Source organism: Cylas formicarius, unplaced genomic scaffold (genome assembly GCF_029955315.1).
Source record: "Cylas formicarius isolate icCylForm1 unplaced genomic scaffold, icCylForm1.1 PGA_scaffold_4__25_contigs__length_36172078, whole genome shotgun sequence".
In the NCBI taxonomy this organism is placed as follows: Eukaryota; Metazoa; Arthropoda; class Insecta; order Coleoptera; family Brentidae; genus Cylas; species Cylas formicarius.
Genome location: NW_026844334.1, coordinates 2,185,893 through 2,206,476, shown reverse-complemented (window position 1 = coordinate 2,206,476; position 20,584 = coordinate 2,185,893). Strand labels below are relative to the sequence as shown.

At 38.3% G+C, this 20,584-nt stretch overlaps 1 protein-coding gene across 1 annotated transcript; it reads left to right on the top strand.

Moving 5' to 3' along the window:
• The first annotated feature begins 3,947 nt into the window (after positions 1-3,947).
• Positions 3,948-19,608, top strand: LOC132701288 (uncharacterized). Its single transcript, XM_060669086.1, has 2 exons — positions 3,948-4,099; positions 16,115-19,608. Exon 2 carries the CDS (start codon positions 16,127-16,129, stop codon positions 17,432-17,434), a length of 1,308 nt encoding a protein of 435 aa, XP_060525069.1. The 5' UTR covers positions 3,948-4,099; positions 16,115-16,126; the 3' UTR covers positions 17,435-19,608.
• Positions 19,609-20,584: the final 976 nt, after the last annotated feature.

Sequence of the window (20,584 nt, the reverse complement as noted above, 5' to 3'; positions counted from 1 at the left end):
CGGCCCTTGTATGGGGTGGACCGTTTATCTCGGGACACCACCTTATCTCAGAAACTATAAGGGATGGAGCCAAAAGGTCAATAGAAAAGTTAATTGAGATATTATAAACCTTTAATTAATTTCGATGTTGCATATATAGAGGCTATTTATTTTTTCGTGGGCGAATATCAACTTTCTTATTTTAAATGGAACACCTGGTATATTATTTTTTTTGGTTTTGGTCTTACAATTGTGGCAAGTCATAAATACAATACGTAAAAAAAATATGTATATATTTTTTTCGCGATTTTCGACTGTTTTTTGGACCTTGCTATGAAACACGATATGTGTCCCAAATTTGAAGCAAACGACTATTGAAAATGGGGGCTGGGCGATAGGGAAGTATTTTAAAAAAATTAAAAATCGCGTGTGCAAGGGTCTACAAACAAGACCATTTTTTAAAAACCGTAAACAAGACCGAAAAAATTCTTAAACCAGAAGACGCAGAGGATATGGCCCCATAAACTTTTATTCTTGACAATTTTTCAAAAATATACAGGGTGCGCCGCAAATTCAAAAAAACTGAAAAATGGGTCCCTCTATTATTGAAAATTGACAATAATTTAAAATCTGCGTTTTAGATGTCAGTTTCTTTTACATGACGACATAGCCCATGGAGACAGTTAAAAATTTTGTGTTTAAGATTTTTAAGTATTGTACAGGGTGTTCGTAATATTCCGGGCAATATTAAAAAACGTAATAAGGGCGCCAAAAGCTACAGCTACCGACTTCAGACTTGGGAGAGAAGTGGACTCTTTAAACTGGGAGCAATAAAATAACGCGAAGTGTTTTTTTTTTGGTTATTTTGGCATCAAGAAAAACATCTTTTCCTCCAAAACCATTCATCAGATCGGAAAAATTTTTCAACCGTAATACGTTGGAGATCCTACGCTATACCTTTTGTTGCACGCGTTTTTTCGATTACACACAAGGTGTTTTAGTTATGCACCAAAAAAAATCTAAAAATCCCTGAAAATTGTTCTTTTAGAGATTAAATTATTAACCGTTAATCAAAATTCCTGCAAAAAATAGCTAATCCGTTCAAACAGTGTTATAGACAAAGGCTACAATTTTTCGAGATATTTGAAAAAACTCCAAATGAAAATCACCATTTCTCGCCCTCAATCAAGACGCGATGACGTCATTTACTAGGGCTATATCCTTTATTGCGAACATTATTGGAATTATATACATGGTACGACGTTTGTGGGCAAAAAATTTTTAATGATGTGATAATTTGTAATGAACGGTATCGTAAACTGTGCCGAAAAAGAGTTTAAGGTTTCGTCTATAATACAGGGGGCGCGAGATATTTGAAGGTGTATTCACAATAAAATGACATCGTTTTTGCGAAAGTTCCATAGTGGTCCGTAGGAGTACGATAGAAAAACAATGCGTCCCTCTAGGGCAAGAATAAGCGAAGCGCCTTCTTCTTTTTAAAATAAAAAGCTGATTTGCGCTACTTGTTACTCCAGTAATGGTAAGTAATATGGATCAAGTAATGCATCTTTTAAAATCCATTTTCGCATTATATTTCGCCTATAGCTATCTCTTTCTATTAGCAAAAGAATAGAAAACATAACGTAGAAACGTAACCAGAACCAGCAAAAATTCGTAAATTGATAAAATTGCATTTCAATGGTGGATGTTCCACCTTAGGCGATTCTGGCTTTCATCTCAGCTTCGCATGTTCTATCTTTTCTTATTGTAACTCCGAGGTATCTGTACGCTTTGTTGTTTTTGACAGTTGCGTATTCCTAGTCTCTTTTGCGTTTCTTCCAAACTACAACACATTCTTGTTTTCACCTGATCATCCACAAAATGGAGGGTAAAAAGAATATCAACATTTACTCCGATTCAATTCAAAAATCTAGAGCTAAGCAGTCCGCAGGATACTCTCATGGAGCCCCTTAGTTTCCTGCATTTTATACAGCAATGTTATCGAACTAAATTATTCTGCCTTAACTGAATGGTGCAAAAATCAAATAATCATTAGTAACGCAGTTAGTTTGGAAAGCTTCATCAAATTGTTTTTCTTTTATTTGGAGATCAAGAAGACTAGCAAATTTCTACGCTTCCTTGGTGCGGGCATATTGAAATAAACTCCATCACTAGGCACAATATTTACCCGCAGTCGTCTTCAAGAGAAGTCAAAAATATATGCCTATTAAGTATTTAAAAAAATACATTTTAATCTAACAATTCATTTTGCTCTACATGCCATTAAATGAAAATGATTTCGTTCTCACGCGAACAAATATAACATATAAGATGAAACCAAAAGTATATTTGTATTTGCGTCGTATAGGGCACTGTTTTTTTTTGCACTTGTTAGATATGGAAAACAGTTTCCGAGAATCAGTCGCCAAGGTAGCCTCAAAGGGTCTTGCTCCAAATATGCATCTTAGTTTTCCACAAAGGAGCATTGTGTTGCGGATATGCTTCGCTTTGAAGTAGCAACTCTTGTTTGTCGACTTCGAGATATCCCCCCGGTAAAAACGAAATGCTCGTGGCTATTATGTGTAGTTCGCTAAGCAGTTCGACTTACCCTTGTTTTCAAAATTCTAACGCTAGTTAATAATGGTAACGGATTGATACTTAAATTAATTAAGAAACCCTCAATCCGTATAAGTCCTCAAAACCTTTATTGCATCACTGAACGGTGTGGGCGGCCATAACTGTTGGATTATAAAAAAAAAGAAATCATTAGTTTGATAAGAAGATGCGCGATATTTATTTTTTAATAATTTTTATTTTTATCCAAAGCAATGTAAAATCAATTTTTACATAGGACCTCCTGTATATTTATAAATTATTGGACTTTGCACTTAGAATCGGTAGGCTTCGAAACGAACAGGTAACAAATGAAGAAGACACGAGTAAAGACAATTTTTTTTTTAGTTCTTCTCAGTGCACTACAAACATACAATGTGTATTGTATAAAAAATGGATTTTTCAGTTGATAATTAACAGAGATTTTTTAAAAATGAACGTGTTTGGAAAACAGCCTATAACTCTAAGACGATACTAGCTCCCCACGCAAGGCTTTTTCCGTTATGTTTTTTGTGAAAATAGTTTTCGTCTAGGCAACTAGCTGAATGCATTTGATTTCTGAATTACTATATTGCCTTCCAAAGCTTACTACAAGAAGACACGACAATAATACCAAGTGTACTAAATTTTTGGAAACGTTTTGGGAAAGTTATTCTCAGTGCACTAAAAATATACAGTGTGCATTTTATAAAAAAATGATTTTTGAGTTGATAACTCACAGAGATGTTTTAAAAATGCACGTGTTTGGAAAAGAGCCTATAGCCCTAAAAGGATACTAGCTGTCCATGTCCGTTTTTGGCCCTTATATTCTTTGTGAATATCGTTTTTGCCTAGGCAACAGGTTGAACGCATTTGTTTTCTGACTTATGACAGCACCTTCAAAAACCTAATACAAAAAGACACGACCAAGTGTGCTATATTTTTGGAAAGGTTTTGGAAAAGTTCTTCTCAGTGCACTAAAAATATACAGTGTATATTGTATAAAAAATTAATGTCTCAGTATGATAACTTGCATTAGAAAAGCCGCCTATAACTCTAAATAGCGGAGTTTTCCCTTTAAAAGTGTCCAATTTGGCCCGACCTTTACCGCCGATACTTTCCTGTACTTCTAATACAATGAAGTCTTCAATTGGTAATTTGCTATTTTCAACCAAGCTGACTATTTTTCGTCGCACGCGTATAACGCATACAGTGTTGCCATGTGGTCGGTCCTTGAACAACGACGTACGTAACCAAACCGACATTTAATACGCCGCGTTTAGCAATGTCGCGAATCATATCCCGTAGGGAAAACGGGATAGCTTTTTTCGCTCGCCGCGACTGCTTCGTCGTAGTCCTAGCCAGTATCCCGACGGTGTGGCGGCCATCGCTGTTGTCTGATCCGCGAGTTCGAGCTTTTTGCAGCTTCTCCTCGCTTATTGTGAGCTTGTTGCTTGCCAGTGGCCGATAGCGTGCTTTTAGTTTTACACCGTTAGTCGAGCTGTCGGATTAAACCGTATGATACAAGGTAGGTTTACAATTTCCACTTGAGTATTTTTTTTTCACTCCCTACCGATCGAAGTTTTGATTATTAATTACGTCGCGATGATGGTGATTTTTTTTCAAATTTTATCATTGCGTATTAAAACGAGATAGTAATTAAATGATGACTATCGTAACCTGTAAGATTGTGAAATGTGTTATTTCTTGCAGATATTTCGGATAATGAGTGAAAACGTTTAGGGCTCGATTTTTCACAAAAAAATTGTGCATGTCTTAGAAGAATTCATAACTTTTTTGTTTCTACATTTTTCTAATTTTTTGTAAGTACTGATAATAATTAGTTTTCGATATACAACAAAAGCTGCTTTGTTTATTAATTTTTATTCTTCATGAAATTCCGTTTAAAATGACTTATCGCAATGTTTTCTCTTTTATTTTTTGAAATATTTACAGTTCTAACGAATTACCACAGCAGGCGGTTCGTCGTCAAAAGTCAAGTAAAAGAAGTCTGTTTTACAGTCCCTGAAATCAAATGGAGGGTCGATCTATTGGCCTCCCAGATCGGCCGATCTAATAGCTTTCCATGTTTTCTTCATTTAAATGTTAATAAAATAATTATCATTCATTTATTTAGGTTTTCAAGAAAATGGTAGCCAACTTAAGCAACGAATTCGAAATTATTACCAATTAAATCTGACCTATTTTCGAAAAGTTCTTTTATAAAATACAATGCCATCCAGATCAAATAATGCTAACTACTTCGGACATTTCCGGGATTTTACCGCACATCTTGAATTTTGACAGTGAATGTGTTCGTCTTGTTTTGCAAAAACTTACGAACGTATTAAAAGTATAGTATGCAACACGTTCGGTAAACTTTTAACTAGTGACTGAAATGAAGTTTACCATAATATACAATAAAATATATGCACGAAATCATAATGTATTATGGTAATTTTCAAAACAAAAGTATCTCAGAACCTAGAAATTAAAGCATTGCTTCTATCATAACATTTTAATGGAAAACTTATAAACTATAATAATACATAACACAAAACCGTCTATTCTATAAAAAATACCAAATTTCTGTCATATTTCTAAAACTAATTCTCATTTGACGCACTTTTGATGATCACCGACTAGCTCAGAAACGGAATGTCGTATGAGGATGAGGATTTTTCGATATTTATACGAAGACTATAGTAACTTATGTTTGACGGTTTTCGAGATACAAAAAAATTCTTTGTAGCAAACTATGCCTACACTGGTAGACTCTAAAAACCAAAATTGTGATATCTGGTGTAATAGAAAAAACATTAATGAATGATAATAAAGCAAACACACACGTCACCAATGAATCCGGTTGCTTCGTATTGCAATTTTGAAATTTAAGGCATTGGTTAATAATATTGGCTCTGAAAATGTAAAATAAACAAACCAACAGCGTTGATGATTCAATTCATGAAACATGATTTTGTTAAAATCTTTATTTTCATTTTAATTTTAAAAAATCGGAAAACAAGAGATAAAATGACATAAATGTTGAAAATTTTAGTTTTATTTCAAAAAATTAACAAACATTGAAGTAAATTGAGAAAGAAATATTAAAAACTTATACTATATTTCCATAAAACGCCTTTTATTAGCTTTTCTTTTATAACTCTTCTTTGGACAATCTCTTTTTAAAGGCGAGCAGTAATCTGCCATCATGTGACAATCCAAGCTACCCTGATACCGTTCTTCCATCACTTTTAGATCCTGGTGGAACCGCTCTCCCTGTTCTTCACTATAATTCCCTAAATTATCCATGAATTTATCTAGATGATTGCGAAGATAGTGTAACTAGTGTAGTGAATATCAAAGTCTAATCCAGAACGTTCTCCTTTTTTCCATAACCGTAAACTCAACGCGTAACTTACAAACAGTACTACATTTATACTTTCTTCTTGACGAACTCATATTTTAAAAGACAAATGTATATTTAAATATATATTCAGTAATTGAAACGAAATATTAACTCATAAGAACTTATTTAGATTCACGTGTAGGTACTTCGTATTGTAGAATAACTGAGATCTCTGAGGAGCAAAGAGTGGGAATCGCTAAGAGTAGTGATCACGTGATGTTTGTATGCGCGAAAAAGTTATGCAGAAGCCTAATCATGACTGATAAAATCGATTTTTATTATAAAAAGCTGATTATTGTTCAAATATATAAGATTCGTGAAAATCATAAGAATAAGAGCACATCCAGTGCTCTCATATATACTCGTGATCTGGACACTTGAAAACATAAACATTTTCAAAGGTATCCAGGGCAACAAAAAAAAATCTTTATTTGTAGAGCTCCGTAGTCAGTTAATCTCAATCCTATACAAAAAAAATATATAAAATTGATCAATTGTAAAACTTGCAAAAGAAATGTAAAAATAATTGATCGTTAAGTGAATAAAATTATAAACTAATAAAACTGAGGCGGCTAAAAGCAGTCATCTGCAGGCGACCACCCGCGGCAATCGTGCGACAAAAACGAAAGTAAAAAATTAAATTTCAAAAAGCGTTTTAATTTTCCGCGAGCTTTTAATTGAACATGAAAGCGCGTCCACGGCACTTTAACGACGTCGAAGACGCCTCCCACTAAATTTCTACATTTTAACGGTCCTTAGAAGCTCATTAAAGACATTGAGCGTTTCGTATAATCTTCTAGACTATAACGACCGTCTTTCTACAACGGAGATTTAGCAGTAAACGGATAGCGACAGTGCAGCGTATCCCGCGGGAGAATGTCATTTCCCGATCGGCGTTTTTCGCCGGCATTAATGGAAAAAGCTAAATGCAACACGGGAGGACTTTTAAAATTAATTACAAAAGGATTATCTTTAAAGTAGGGCTAGAAGTAGCGAAAAAAAATATTACTTGTTAAATATTGCCCACACAGGCATCGTCAGACCTACAAAAGTCATTTTTTTTAATAATAAAATAACTTACAGACTGTCTCGATCATCTTCACGTTGGCTTTCGACGGCCTTTGCGAAATAAAACTTAAAAATTAACATAAAATTGATTCTTACGTGAGTGACAAGGCAGGTATATTTCTTTCTTTGATATATTTATTGATTATTGACCATTTGTGCCAGTGTTTCGAAAAAGTAATTTTACGAGAATATAACAAAGTCGTTTGATATAAAACAGGTTGTGAAAAATGCGTGTTTAACTTTAATCAGTAGAGGACTTTTTAAATAAGATTGCTTTCGAAAACTCGTCACTAGACGGGGCAAGCAACTTTTTATCATGAAAGGACAGAGCTCGCAAAATCGATGTAATTTAATTGCGCATGCACCCTGTATCACATCTCGTCGTCAAAGTTACAGCAAACAACGGTAAATATTAAAATTTGCACAAATAATAGCGTTGTCTCTCTCTCGACGCAGTTTACGATAATGATCAAATAAAATTATCCCACCTTTAACAGTTTTTCATTTATGGCCAATAATTAACCCACAAAAACGGAAATTTCTAGGATCTTGTAGAGTTTTTCCAATAAACGACACACCCTGTATATGATTCAGAACAATGTTCGAAGTAGAGGTTATAGCCCTGGATCTTCCCGGTCCAAAAATTTTTTAAAAATGGTTTTCGAGAAAATAAGTTTTTTCTGGAACATGTACATAATGTACATGCTGTACATAAATATCTTATGTTCCTATATGTTTTGCTTGTATATGAATTTTGGTAAATCGATATGTGTTCATAATTCTGACGAAATACAATTTCGCGCAAATTTCGAAAACCGATCGTTTCAGCTATCGCGGACGACCTCTGTGCGACTCTGTAAACTATACTTGCTTTGTATGACAAATTGCGTTACCGTCGAATTTGTAGTGGGCGCAGCATAATCAGATCGAAGAACAATGAAAAATTACCCTTGTCGTGCGGCAGCTTTGGGACGCTCTAGCGAGCGTATTTTATTGCGTTTTTGATTATATGCCATTTAGGAACGTTATTTTTTAAAAATTATGTCTTTTAAATGACGGCCATTATTGTCGATGCGATGTCGGATCATTTCTTGGGGAATTGAGGCAATTTCTTGTCTTAAAGCTACCTTTAATTCTTCCAAAGTCCGCGGACGATGTGTGAAAACTCTCGCTTTCAGGCAACCCCAAAGAAAAAAGTCGCAAGGCGACAAATCAGGCGAACGTGGCGGCGAGCCAAGATCACCCCGTAAAGACACCACTTTGTTTAGGAACATTTCTTGATGAAGATTTAGTGAACGACGCGTTGTGTGCAATGCAGCACCATCCTGCTGGAACCAAAGATGTTCTCTTTGATCGTCGTTCAACTCGTTCACTTTTGGACGCAGGAAATTGTTAAGCACGTCAAAATATCGATCTCCGTTGACTGTTAACATCTTCTTCGAAAAAGGACCTCACACGCCGAGATTGCACACTTTTGGACTTCTGGACTGTGGACTATTTGCTTACCAATAACGGAAATTTTGCTTATTTACGGTACCCGAGAGGTGAAAGTGAGCTTCATCGCTAGACATGAATACAACGCCTCTGGGAATGTTTTGAAGAATATCTCGGTATAAATTTGTACGGGTTTAAAAATCTCTTGCGCTTAATTCCTGCACTACCATTGCATTCGGAGTGAGTTGTGTAAAATTCTTCGAACACTTCTATCGGGAATTCCCAAAGCAGCTGCATGCTTACGAGCTGAACGCCTTGGAGACTGTTGTGCGGAAACTCTTACTGCATTCACATTTTCCGGTGTTCTTATTGTCCTTGGTCGGCCAGTAGATTTTCGGTTAAGCGTTTTACAAACCGAACAACCACTATTTGAAATCCTGCCTACTTTTTTGCCGCACCCTGTAGTACACCAAGAGCTACAAGAAAAATTCGACTCAGACACAAAACAAGAACCATACTACGAATTCAAACCTGAGTCGGTTGTAAATAACGATCAATGCAAACTGTACTGGAACAGAGAGATCATCACGTATGTGCTAATACAAAACAATAGAAACAAAGAAAAAGTTAACAAATACTTACCGCCAGCCAACGAAATCAAAGAAATTTGTGATCAAGACAACGTAATCATAATTCCAATCATCCTCGGAGCCACTGGTGAAGTCCGGCACGCCACATTGAGAAGCCTAGTAGACCTGAAAATAAGATAAAGTACAATCAACATCAGGCAAAAAATCGATCTGATGAACATTTGGAAAAACAAACTACCTTTCTGCAGACTAACTCAAAGTCCAACCAGCTTTTTGTCCTTGTACGAGAGCGCCGGAAAAAAGTTAAAATCCAGGAAAGTCCTGTGGAAAACATAATAATAATAATAATAATGATAATAATAATAATAATAATAATAATAAATAAAAATAATAAGCCATCTTACAGGGAAAAACAAATTCATCGCCATTACAGCGCTCGCACAACCAGTCCTCACATAGAGTTACGACATTCTAGACTGGAGAGATGAGAAAATAACAAGTATAGATCCAAAAACCAGGAAGCTACTGAGAAACAGAATCTATATTCTATAGAATCTATATTATGAAAAAAATATTCAAAGGAAACGTAAACGCAAGATGCAGACTGCACACCACCACAGGTTGCCCAGTCCTAGCAAGGAAAGAATATCTTGAACGTCACAATGAAGCATGCTTAACACTACATTACAATATCTGCAGGCACTACGGTATAGAGATAGAGGACGCTTGCTACAAACACAAGCCAAAAAACGTTGAAGCCAAAGGGGAAATCACAATAATATGGGACACGCAAGTACAAACAGACAGGACTGTGATGGCAAACAAACCAAATATTATAATTAAGGACTTTAAAAACACCTATTGGTCGACGTTGTCATGCCATCAGACGCCACAATAAAAGAGAAGACCTCCGAAAAGATTATAAAACACAGAGACCTTCAAATAGAAGTACAGAGAATGTGGGGGCTTAAAACAACTATTGTCCACGTCATTATCGGAGGGACAGGAAGCATCCGCAAAAACCTTGAGGAGACACTCAATGAAATACCGGGTAACACCGAAAACACGATTGCGACACTGCAAAAAACTACTCTTCATAAGACGTGCCCTGGATAGGGAGATATAAACCATTTAGTCTGAGGAACAGATAAATGGAAATGAATTGCCGAGAACACGGTTGAGAATAGAGAATAATAATAATAATATAGACAAAGTATAGACCCACCACGTGCCTACCTACGCTGTATAAAACACTAACTACTATCATCTATATCATCTATATCTGAAATACCTGAAGAGCAAAAAGGATGCAGAAGAGGCAGCCGAGGCTGCAAAGAGCAATTGACCATAGATGCTATGGCCAATGAGGAAGGTAGAAAAGGGGGAAAAGACTTATACGTAGCCTACAAAAAGGCATTTGATAGCGTGCCTCACTCGCTGCTGATTTAAATGCTAAAAATTTAAAAAGTCAGTCCGCAAATCACAAGCCTATTGCAACGCCTAATACCCCAGTTGAGAACGCGCCTCTCTCTGCAACGGAGTCAGGAATGGACGGAAGTGGGAGGAATACACATAAAGCGAGGAATATTTCTAAGGGATGCAATAAGCGCTAGCACTAGCTCGACTGTCTAGAATGCTAAATGAACGTAAAGTAGGTTTCCAGCTCCATAATGGACAACAAATAGATTATCTGACCCGAGCGAGCGAAGTCGATAAGCCACGGTAGAATAAAAGAGGTTTTACGAAATCGACTAATGGGTAGAATCAGGTCTATTTCGAACACGCACCTTGCGGCTGCAAACAAAATAAAAGCGATCAGCACCTATGGTATGCCAACAGTCGCGTACAGCTTCGGGATAATTAAATGGACCAACACTGATATTCAAAGCATGAACCGCGATATTACAGTAAAATTCACAAAAAATAGAGCCAGGCACCCCAAAAGCTCCATAGAAAGATTCTACCTACCAAGAAAGAAAGGAGGAAGGGGTGTACTAGACCTAAAAGAACGAGTTGACGATTTGAGAAGATTCTTTTATGAGAAAAGCACAAAATCCATGTACAACCGCAACATCATAAGAAACTCACGCCTCTTAATATGGCGGATAAAGGCTATCAACCATTGCTAGAAACAACCACTGTTAAAAATAAGATGCAGAGATGGAAACCAAAAGAAGTACATGGACGGTACCCCGCTACCACCAAGGAATGATTAGAACACAGTACGCTGATTGCGGAAACTGAGGGCTTTATGCACGCCATTCAAGATCAAGTAATACCGACATTAAACTACCTCAAGTACATAATAGGAGATCCAGACGTACAAGATGACAAGTGCAGAATGTGCCACACCAATTCGAAAACCATAGGACACATAATCGCTGGATTCACAATCTTAGCTCCAACAGAATACCTCAGAAGTAATACACCAGGAAATAGCCCAAAGAATTGGTGTTATGATGGGGACCCCTCCTTACTATACCTACACGCCAGAACCTGTTACTGACACAAAATATACTGGAGCAAAACCATACAGATCACACCATGGAACACAATAGGCCAGACATTGTGGTACAAGACAAACTCCACAAAATTACTTACCTGACAGCGCAATTGCAGATTGTTCAGAAAGTGTAACATATATACGCCAATTCAAAGCATGTTGAGTGTTCTTAATTTCTTGCCTGTAAAACAAAAAGTAATGTATAATGTCTATATATTTATTCTTAAAACTAAACAGCAGTGTGTTCCCAACTATGTTTGTGAAAAAGTCACCTATTTCAGAGATATTCATTCTCACAATACAAGAAATTGTGGTACTTTTATGTTGAGAGAGTGTTATTCTAATCATGTAAAAAACTCTATATTACATAAAGGTCTAAACCATTTTAACAATTTACCGCATAATATTAAAAACTGTGATGCTGTTAATAAATTTAAAAGACTTTTAAGACGCCATCCGTCCAAATTATGATTTCTGTGTGGTTTTCGTTTATCTGGAATTTTATATTTAGAATTTATATTTTGTATTTTTTATGTAGCATAATGCTAAATAAAGATTATATTATTACTTATTTGCCGATAATTTTGAATGTCGTTCTGATAACTTTTTTTAAAGTGTGGGACAACCAGAGCGTGTTATGCTTATTATTATGTAATTATGCATTCGATTAATAAATTAAAAATAAAATAATAAAAATAATGGCCCGGGTGTTTATAACCGATATTAGTTGAAATGAAATTAATAAAACAGATCCTGCACAGCCATGGAAACGTTCATCTCTGATTATACATATTATATGAGCTGACGTAAGCGCTCAGTTAACTCTACAGCTTCCGGCCTGTGCTAATATACTTTGCGAAATTATTTACGCGCTACGTACTCCGTTTCCGGTTTAATTATCGATCGGTTCTGAGCGATATTAAATATTCCTCCGCACTTTGCATTAACTGTATAACAATTCCAAATTCAATTTTCCAAGATTAAATATTGAAATGCGCACAAAACTCTAAAAGCGTTGTAATACTTTTCGCAAATAGTGAATTAAGCAGAAGTTTAATCGCTAGGTGCGTATGCAACAATTGCAACTACAAATTTTATGCTTTCATTATCATCAGAACTGGAACAACCATATAGCTATGAGATAATATAGGGGCCCTACTACGGTAAAAAGTGATGCGCCGCAGGTGGCTATGATATTTTCGTAGAGTGTGGATCTTATGCGCACGCGTCACAGCCAACTAACTGAGTTAACACATTGCCGTACTTTTGTGTATAAGAATTACAGGAAATATATTACCCCAGAAAATGGGGAATCTGCAGGATATTTTTAGGAAGTCTGAAGGCGTTACAAGAAATCTTTGAGAATTATCATGAATTCTAGGAAACTATTCAAAATTATGGGGTACGGTCTGTTCATAGATATAAGAAAGTTACCAACTGCTTTTGAATGGGATTATCCAAGGGTGGTCATTAACATACAATGCAAAAAGATTATTACCTAAAGTTCCGGAATTTAAATTCTAGTGAGTCTAGTGATCTCAGAAGATGATGATGAACACTATTCTTTTGAGACTAAGGAACGTGGTGCCAGCAGGCAAGCATCTTTAGAAGAAACGCCACATTGACGAAAATTCCAACATCAACTGTATGGAAAATTGTGAATAATCCCATTTCAGCGAGGAGAAAAAGAAGCGATGCTGACATATTCTCGAGTGTAGACGGAAGTGATCAGGATATAATACGGCGTAAAATTTACCAGTTATACGAGGAACAAGGCGTGCCTACGTTAGATATCTTAATTAGGAGGCTTGAAAAAGATGAAACTGGTGTTAAATACGGCAGAACTACCTTATGCAAGTGTAATCAACACATGGGTTTTAGATTTAAAAAAATTGACAAAAGGCAAGTTTTAATGGAATCTTTTAGAAATGGCGACTGGAATATTTAGAAAAAAATTAAAAAATAGGATTTCCAGAGAACAACAAAGGCCAATTATTTACTTAGATGAAACCTGGTTCGACACTTATAATATCCCGGAAAAGGGTTGGGTTGATTCAACTGATAAGTGTAAAACAAATGCGCCATCAAAAAGAGGTAAAAAAATAACTATTTTGCACGCTGGCTCTAAAGATGCTTGGATTCCAAATGGACTTTCTCTGTCTGCGAAAAATATTGAAGATTCTTTTCTCTGGATTACCATGAAGACACCACCGCAGATTTATTAGAAAACAAACTAGACAAACAAACAGTTGACTAAAACCCCTTCCTCATGTGACACAAAAAAATACGTCTGTGATAATTATGCAAAAAATCTAGGGCATACAGTTTTAAGGCTTCCACCTTACCACTGTATATTTAATCCCATTGAACATGTTTGGCACCCACTGAAATCTGCCATTCGGCGCAACAATGCTTTTCCCCGTGTTAACTCCAATGTCCTCAAACTTATAGAAACCGAAGTTTTTAACATCCCCCCACAAAGTTGGGCAAATTCTGTTAAACATATAGAAAAAGCAGAACAATCGTATATCCATATTGCAAATAATATAGAACAAATAATAAAAATAATTTGTAATTTTATTTTAGATTTAAGCATAAATACATACATAAGTAAATAAATATTACTAAACAATATTTATTTTCCTAACAAAACCCAAAATAATAAAATTCTAAGCCAAGTACGGACATATTCAGCCATATAACATTCTTACAGCTTTTCCGGGTCTTTCCTTAATTCGTATCAGTTAGTCACATTCTTATATCTATGAACAGACTTTATATTTAAATCAGTGTAATAACCCAAGAATCTAGAATATTTGTAATAATGCTGCTTTGACAATGTTTTCCGTAAAGTTTCCGTAAGGTCAGAATTAAGCAATAGGTATTCTCCATTGTTACTTTCAAAAAATAGGTCAAATCGGTTATTTTCGACAGTATTTGCACTCCTCACTAAACTCGAGGTCCCAGTAACAGCTTCGAAACAAACATTTTTTGTCTGTCCGATCTCCTTTCTCCGTTCTCTGTTCCGAGGTTTTTCGAAGATAAGTTCCGAACGGTTTACGCTACACACTCCAAATTTTACTCTTTTTTTAACAGTCCATGGGATACATAATATATCCAAAAATAGCCGCCACCAAAGCTCGGCGACCATCTTTTTTTTTTTTCTCCGTTCTCTGTTCCAGAGATTTCGACGATATCTTCCGAACGGTTTTTTTTTTCGATTTTCGACTGTTTTTGGGAGCAATCTTGTTACATATTTAAAGAGATATTAAATATTTTTCTCAAAAAACCACCAAATGAAAATGTTAGTTTAATTTTAAAAGGGAAACTTTATCGAACTCGAACCGAAATTCACTCGCCGGCGTCGCAGAACAAAAGAGAATCGCTACGCGCGTTACGATCGTCTGAAGTGTGTGTTTCGCTTCGAAACAATTGCCGTCCGAGCACAAAAGCATCAGGCTCTCAACGCGATGCAACATTATCTGAAGGTGCAGCTTGACTTGTGTATCGATACTAATTCGATTACCCCCTGTAATTATTCGCCTACGGGGCGAGGTCCGACCCTTCCCCATCCCGTCCCCACCACAGTCGACGCCCCTGTTTATATTCGTGACCGTTGAAATCTCAACGATGCGGTCTCTTTTCGACTTTCCGAGGTTGATAAGAGACGAAAGGCGAAAGCAGTTTGCTAAACTGCAATAGAGCATTATTAGAATGATAAAACAGTAAAAGCAAATGATTATAGCAACAATAAAAAGTAAAATAATAAAATATGGTTTCCACAACTCAACACCTTAACACCGTTTTTAAATAATTTTGAGGTTTTGAGTGCATCGCAGACTCGCCGCTAGTATATGATATACATTAATAGCACGATATAGTAATAATAATAATAATAACGATAAATAGCCTTCATTATAACAAAAAAAAAACAATATACAATATTAATATTTTTCAAAATAAAGTCTGCTCATAGATATAAGAAAGTGACTGACAGATACGAATTAAGGAAAGACCTGAGCAAGCTGTAACAATGAAATATGGCCGAACTAAACAACATTTATTTATTTATTTATGTATTTATGTTTAAATGTAAAATAAAATTACAAATTATTTTTATTACCTACTTAAATTACTTATCACTATCGATATAATCGCCTGTTCTAATTATTATTTGCTCTATATTATTTGCAATATGGATATACGATTGTTCTGCTCTTTCTATGTGTTTAACAGAATTTGCCCAACTTTGTGGAGGGATGTTAAAAAGTTCGGTTTCTATAAGTTTGAGGACATTGTAGTTAACACGGGATAAAATATACAGTGGTAAGGTGGAAGCCTTAAAACTGTATACCCAAGATTTTTTGCATAATTATCATAGACGTATTTCTTTTGTAGGTTCAAGCTTTGTAGAACCTCAATGTCGTTATTATACATGTAGTTTTGGATTGTTACTTTTGTGTCAACAGGAATCAAAAAGATTTGTAACTATATTAGTAGTAGTCTGTAGCTGTTTCTTAAAAAAAAAATTTCTTGCAGACGCTGAGTAGCATGCGTCGCTCCTCCGTTGCCCGTCTGCAGTCGCAAACCTCTGAGCCTCTGATCGTCGTCGAAGACCAAGAGGACAAGGAGGAAGATGGGCAGAAGACGGGCAGCTCTCAACAGAGCTCCGAGGAGGGCTCGCCCACCATGAACCCGTACCTGCTGTCGCCTTACACGCGCGAGATTCGCAAGCACTCCCTGCCCACCCCCCAATGCAGCGGTATCACCGCGAGCCAAGTGCGCAGGCTCTCCGAACGTGGAGAAAGCGGTCCTGGGCCCCGTCAGGCGGAGTTCCTCGCCACTCTGTCGGCGGCGCCCCAGGTATCCCCGGGAGGCAGACGCCACTCTGTCGTGACGATCTCCAAGCTGCCTTCGACGCCGTTCGGGAGGAGCAGGAGGGAATCGGTGGCGGCTTTCCCGAGCAGCGGTTTCCCCAACCGCATCCTGCCGAATAGACGCGAGTCCATAGCTTGTCCCCCTTCTACGGAGTCCCGCGGCAGCGTCCATAACCTGCAGCTGGACATCATGGACGATATCGTGCAGGCTAGGAAGGTACGCATGAAAGTGTGGACGACCAGTAGCGAGAAACTGTGCGAGGTCCAACCCCTGGACGACGCGACGGCGTCGTCCGCGGGGGTGCAACGATACACGAACCCGGGTCGGAGGTTCTCGGAGTTCGTCGGCACCATGTTGCCGCCGATCCCGAGCGCCGCCAAGCGGCGCACGTCCGAACTACCACCGGTTTCGAGTTCAAGTAAGCCCAAATCCGGCATTGTGTGCACTAATACTGATCTATGCTCTATTTTGTCCTCTCTGTCGACGTCCGCGACTGAAATCAACCAGTGGGAGAAGGAGACGAGCGTGCGTCAGATAGCTAGGTCTAAATCTGAACGGAAACTGAAGAGTGGCAGGTGGGCCGAAACGGTGGCCGGGTTCAACGTCGACTTCGACAGTTTGTCGTCGTCCGCGTCGGGCTGGTTCGCCAAACGCCACCAGCCCAAAGCCGACGCGACGAAAAAACCGCCCGCCGCCAAGAAAGGGCCGAAGGCCAAGGTGATGTGGGACGGGCGTAGCGGTTCGTTGATTGATCCGCACGCCTTGGGCAGCGCGATCGAGGGTTTCCTCAGGCAATCGACGCCTGACGAATCGCCCGCTATCAAAGAGAACCCGAGTCTGGGCAGTAAGCTGGCGGGAAAGGTGCTGGGCGCGGCCAACAGGGTCAAGGCGACCTGGTTCTCGAAGGGCGACGACGAACCCGCCACCGACACCTGCGACTCTTCCATTTGTTCCACCCTTAAAGATTTGTTCGTCAAGTAGAGCGTCCCCCCTCCCTCAGCACTGCGCACCACGCGCCGCTTGTGACATTTTCACTCCCAGATATTCGGATATAGTATATTTCGGAAAGGCATAGAGTAATAAAGCCACACTTCTCGAATTTGGGATATTTAGCACTTGGAATGTCAGTCGCTGCGATCCAAAGGGTCAATTGTCACCCTCCGCACATTTGGTATTGGTATTGGTATTAAAAGCGGGCGCCCTCGCGAGCGTCGATGCACTTACGACACCAGATGGGCCCGTTGTGCCCCCAGGCCGCTCTACAGGGCGTCCAGAATGCCGCACCTCCTATAAAAGGTCAGCAACTCCTTTAGCCCAATACCGTGCACTGAGTCCGGATCGATCAGGGCCGTTCCGAAGACTCCTAATCTTGCCCATGTCAAGGCAGGGCACTCGGTGAGCAGATGATACGGGGTCTCCTCCCCTTCCATGCACCACCTACACTCCGGGTCGTCTCCAATGCCTAGCAAGCAAAGATGCCTCCTAAGCCTGCAATGTCCTGTGTAGGCCCCTGTTAGTGCTCTACACTCCCTTCTAAGCAACTCCCTGGTCCGAGAGAGGGCGGGCCCATCAAAAGCCTCGCCTGACTCGTTCCCGGAGCAACTCTCCGGCCCCCCGCGGCCCGGTCTTTCGCCCAGGCTTCGAGACCTCCCCACCTCACACACGGGGCGATCTCCAAGCGGGGCTCTCTCCCTATATGCTTATGCGGGGAGCCCTCTCTGGCTAAGGCGTCCGCTGCCTCATTGCCCCGGACACCGGTGTGACCCGGGACCCAGACCAACGTGACCTTCCTCTCCTCAACCACTCTCCTCAGTACCCCTTTGCACTCCTTTAGTCGAGTGTTTAAACATCCTGGAAAATACTTTAAGTTCATGTTTCCGCTGCGCATGTTGTAATGGGGAAGATTAGCGGCTCAACTAGACAGAGTTTTGCTGTTTTGGTGATAGCTTTCTGCTTGACATGACAGTCGCTGATATTGCTGCGGTCAGATGAAGGCCTATTTCGTTCTCACATTTCTTACTGTTGGAAAGCAATTGTTTAGCATTTTGTAGACTGCAATTTCTGTTGTCTTGTCTATCAATAATCATTATTTCCGTTTTCGATTTATTTACGTTCATGCCATATTTTTCGCAACACAAAATTTCTTTTATGGCCTGTATGGTTGACGCTAAAACCGGTGTGTCATCGGCGTCTCATGCCACCCATCTAGAACTTCTCGTGACGTATTAGCTATAACTGTTAAATAAGATGGGTGATAGTCCACAAAGCGGAAATACTGTGGCATATTAAATTCTCCAGCCTTTTAGTAAAAGAGATGATTTAAGAAGGTTTTGTCTTTCATAATCATATGACAATCATATTACAAGCTGTGGAGGAAGAATTTAAAAGATATGGGCACAAAAACTGAATACATGAAAGCAGGAGAGGGACAAACTGAAGATCCTGAACTACACATACGTGTATTTAGGAAGTATTATATCCAAGCAGAGTTGAACAAGGCCTGATAAATGTTCCCCTCTGGTCAAGTTTGACTTATGTAGGAGAAGTCCAGAAGATTTGTAAATTGTAAAGCTAAGAACTCATAAATCAGGGAGCGCCGAACAACGTATCTTCCACGTTCATCAGACTCAAAACTCTCTTTCCTCCTGACCAGAAAACTATTGTTCGAATTCCACTTTGGTAGATTCCACTGCACGTGCTTTCTATCTCTCTCGGTGGATTCGGATAACCTTGTTTCATCTACATTAAAATAGACTGATAATGGAGAATTTTATGACTAATCTTTCAACCCCAGGGCTTAGAAGCAAATATCCTGAGCGACGAATTTAATTACTCTATGCTTTTCAAAAATAGCCCATAAAAATAAAGTAAGTAGTAAAGCCTTTTTTTAATGTTAAATTTTAAAATGTCACAAGCAGAGTTACACCGCAAAATTGAAAACCCCTCTGGAGAAATGTCGTTTTATTGATTTAGTTACAAATTACTAAATCTTGTAAATTAAAAAGTTAAAGAATTGGCCATATATAATAAAATAAAATTTTTGTGCCACATTTTATGTAGACTCTCGTATAAACTTTTTATATGACGTTCAGCGTCATCATTGGAGGAGAAAATAGAACTGCTAGGTAAACGCGCGCATAGCGAACCCCCCCCCCCCCCCCACCCCCCCTCAAACAAACTCACTTCGCAGTCCCCGCCCCGATGTTATACGTAAAAGAAGAGAAGAGGAACGGTTAAATGCATTTCCATTGTACAGAAAACGGTTGTGAAATGGAACTTGTTGACAATCCCCCGTGTTTTAACCTCAAAGTAGTTTCCATTACGCACAATATTGACACCCACGTACAGGACGTTTCGTTGATAGAACCGACTGAAAATAACGCACAAAGTAAAAGCAGAGCCGAACCTAATGGGCACTATAGCTGTTTTTCTCACACCGAGGAGAGAAGTCATTTATATATTGCTAAAAATTACGCCATTTTGCTTATAATAATTTTGCAATTGTGTGCTGTGATATCGTTAAGTTTTCAGAGTTTTATAGGCGTTTGCTGCTATGTAAACTCGTTCATTCTCACTCCTTCGAATTATTTCTATTGTCGAGGCAGCTTCCAACGGCACAAACATGTACGTAGGCTGCGTTAGGGTCGGCTCAAGCAACATCAGTCGATAACGAAATGTCCTGTGTTTCAGCGGTGTTCACGAATATACCGAATTGGAGAAAAATTCACAATTCGCGCCGATTTGAATCCACGTGACAAATGAACCATCGAATTGTTCAAACGCGCCGTCTCCTAAAGATATGTTTTTAGTATGCAGGGCGTGACGGAAAGATGGCTCAACCTCATGTGTGAAACTATAGGCACTTATGTAAAATAAAAATATTAAAGAAAAAAAAGGAAATAAATATATGTAAGGAAATATAAATTATCAATTGATTCAAATAATTAAATCTAACGTCTAGAATTTCATTGAGAAAAGAATAAAAAAGAAACCCAATTTTCGAAATAGAAGAACAAATATTGGACACAGAAGAAAACACGGAACAGTATTTTTTTTTATTTTTATATGTTATTTTAATTATTTCACTTAGAATAGTAAAGTCATTTTTTAAGCAGAATACACTGGTATAGT

What these genes read in the sequence shown, in the direction of transcription:
- LOC132701288 (XM_060669086.1), top strand. Translation starts at nt 16,127, where the DNA reads ATGCGTCGCTCCTCCGTTGCCCGTCTGCAGTCGCAAACCTCTGAGCCT.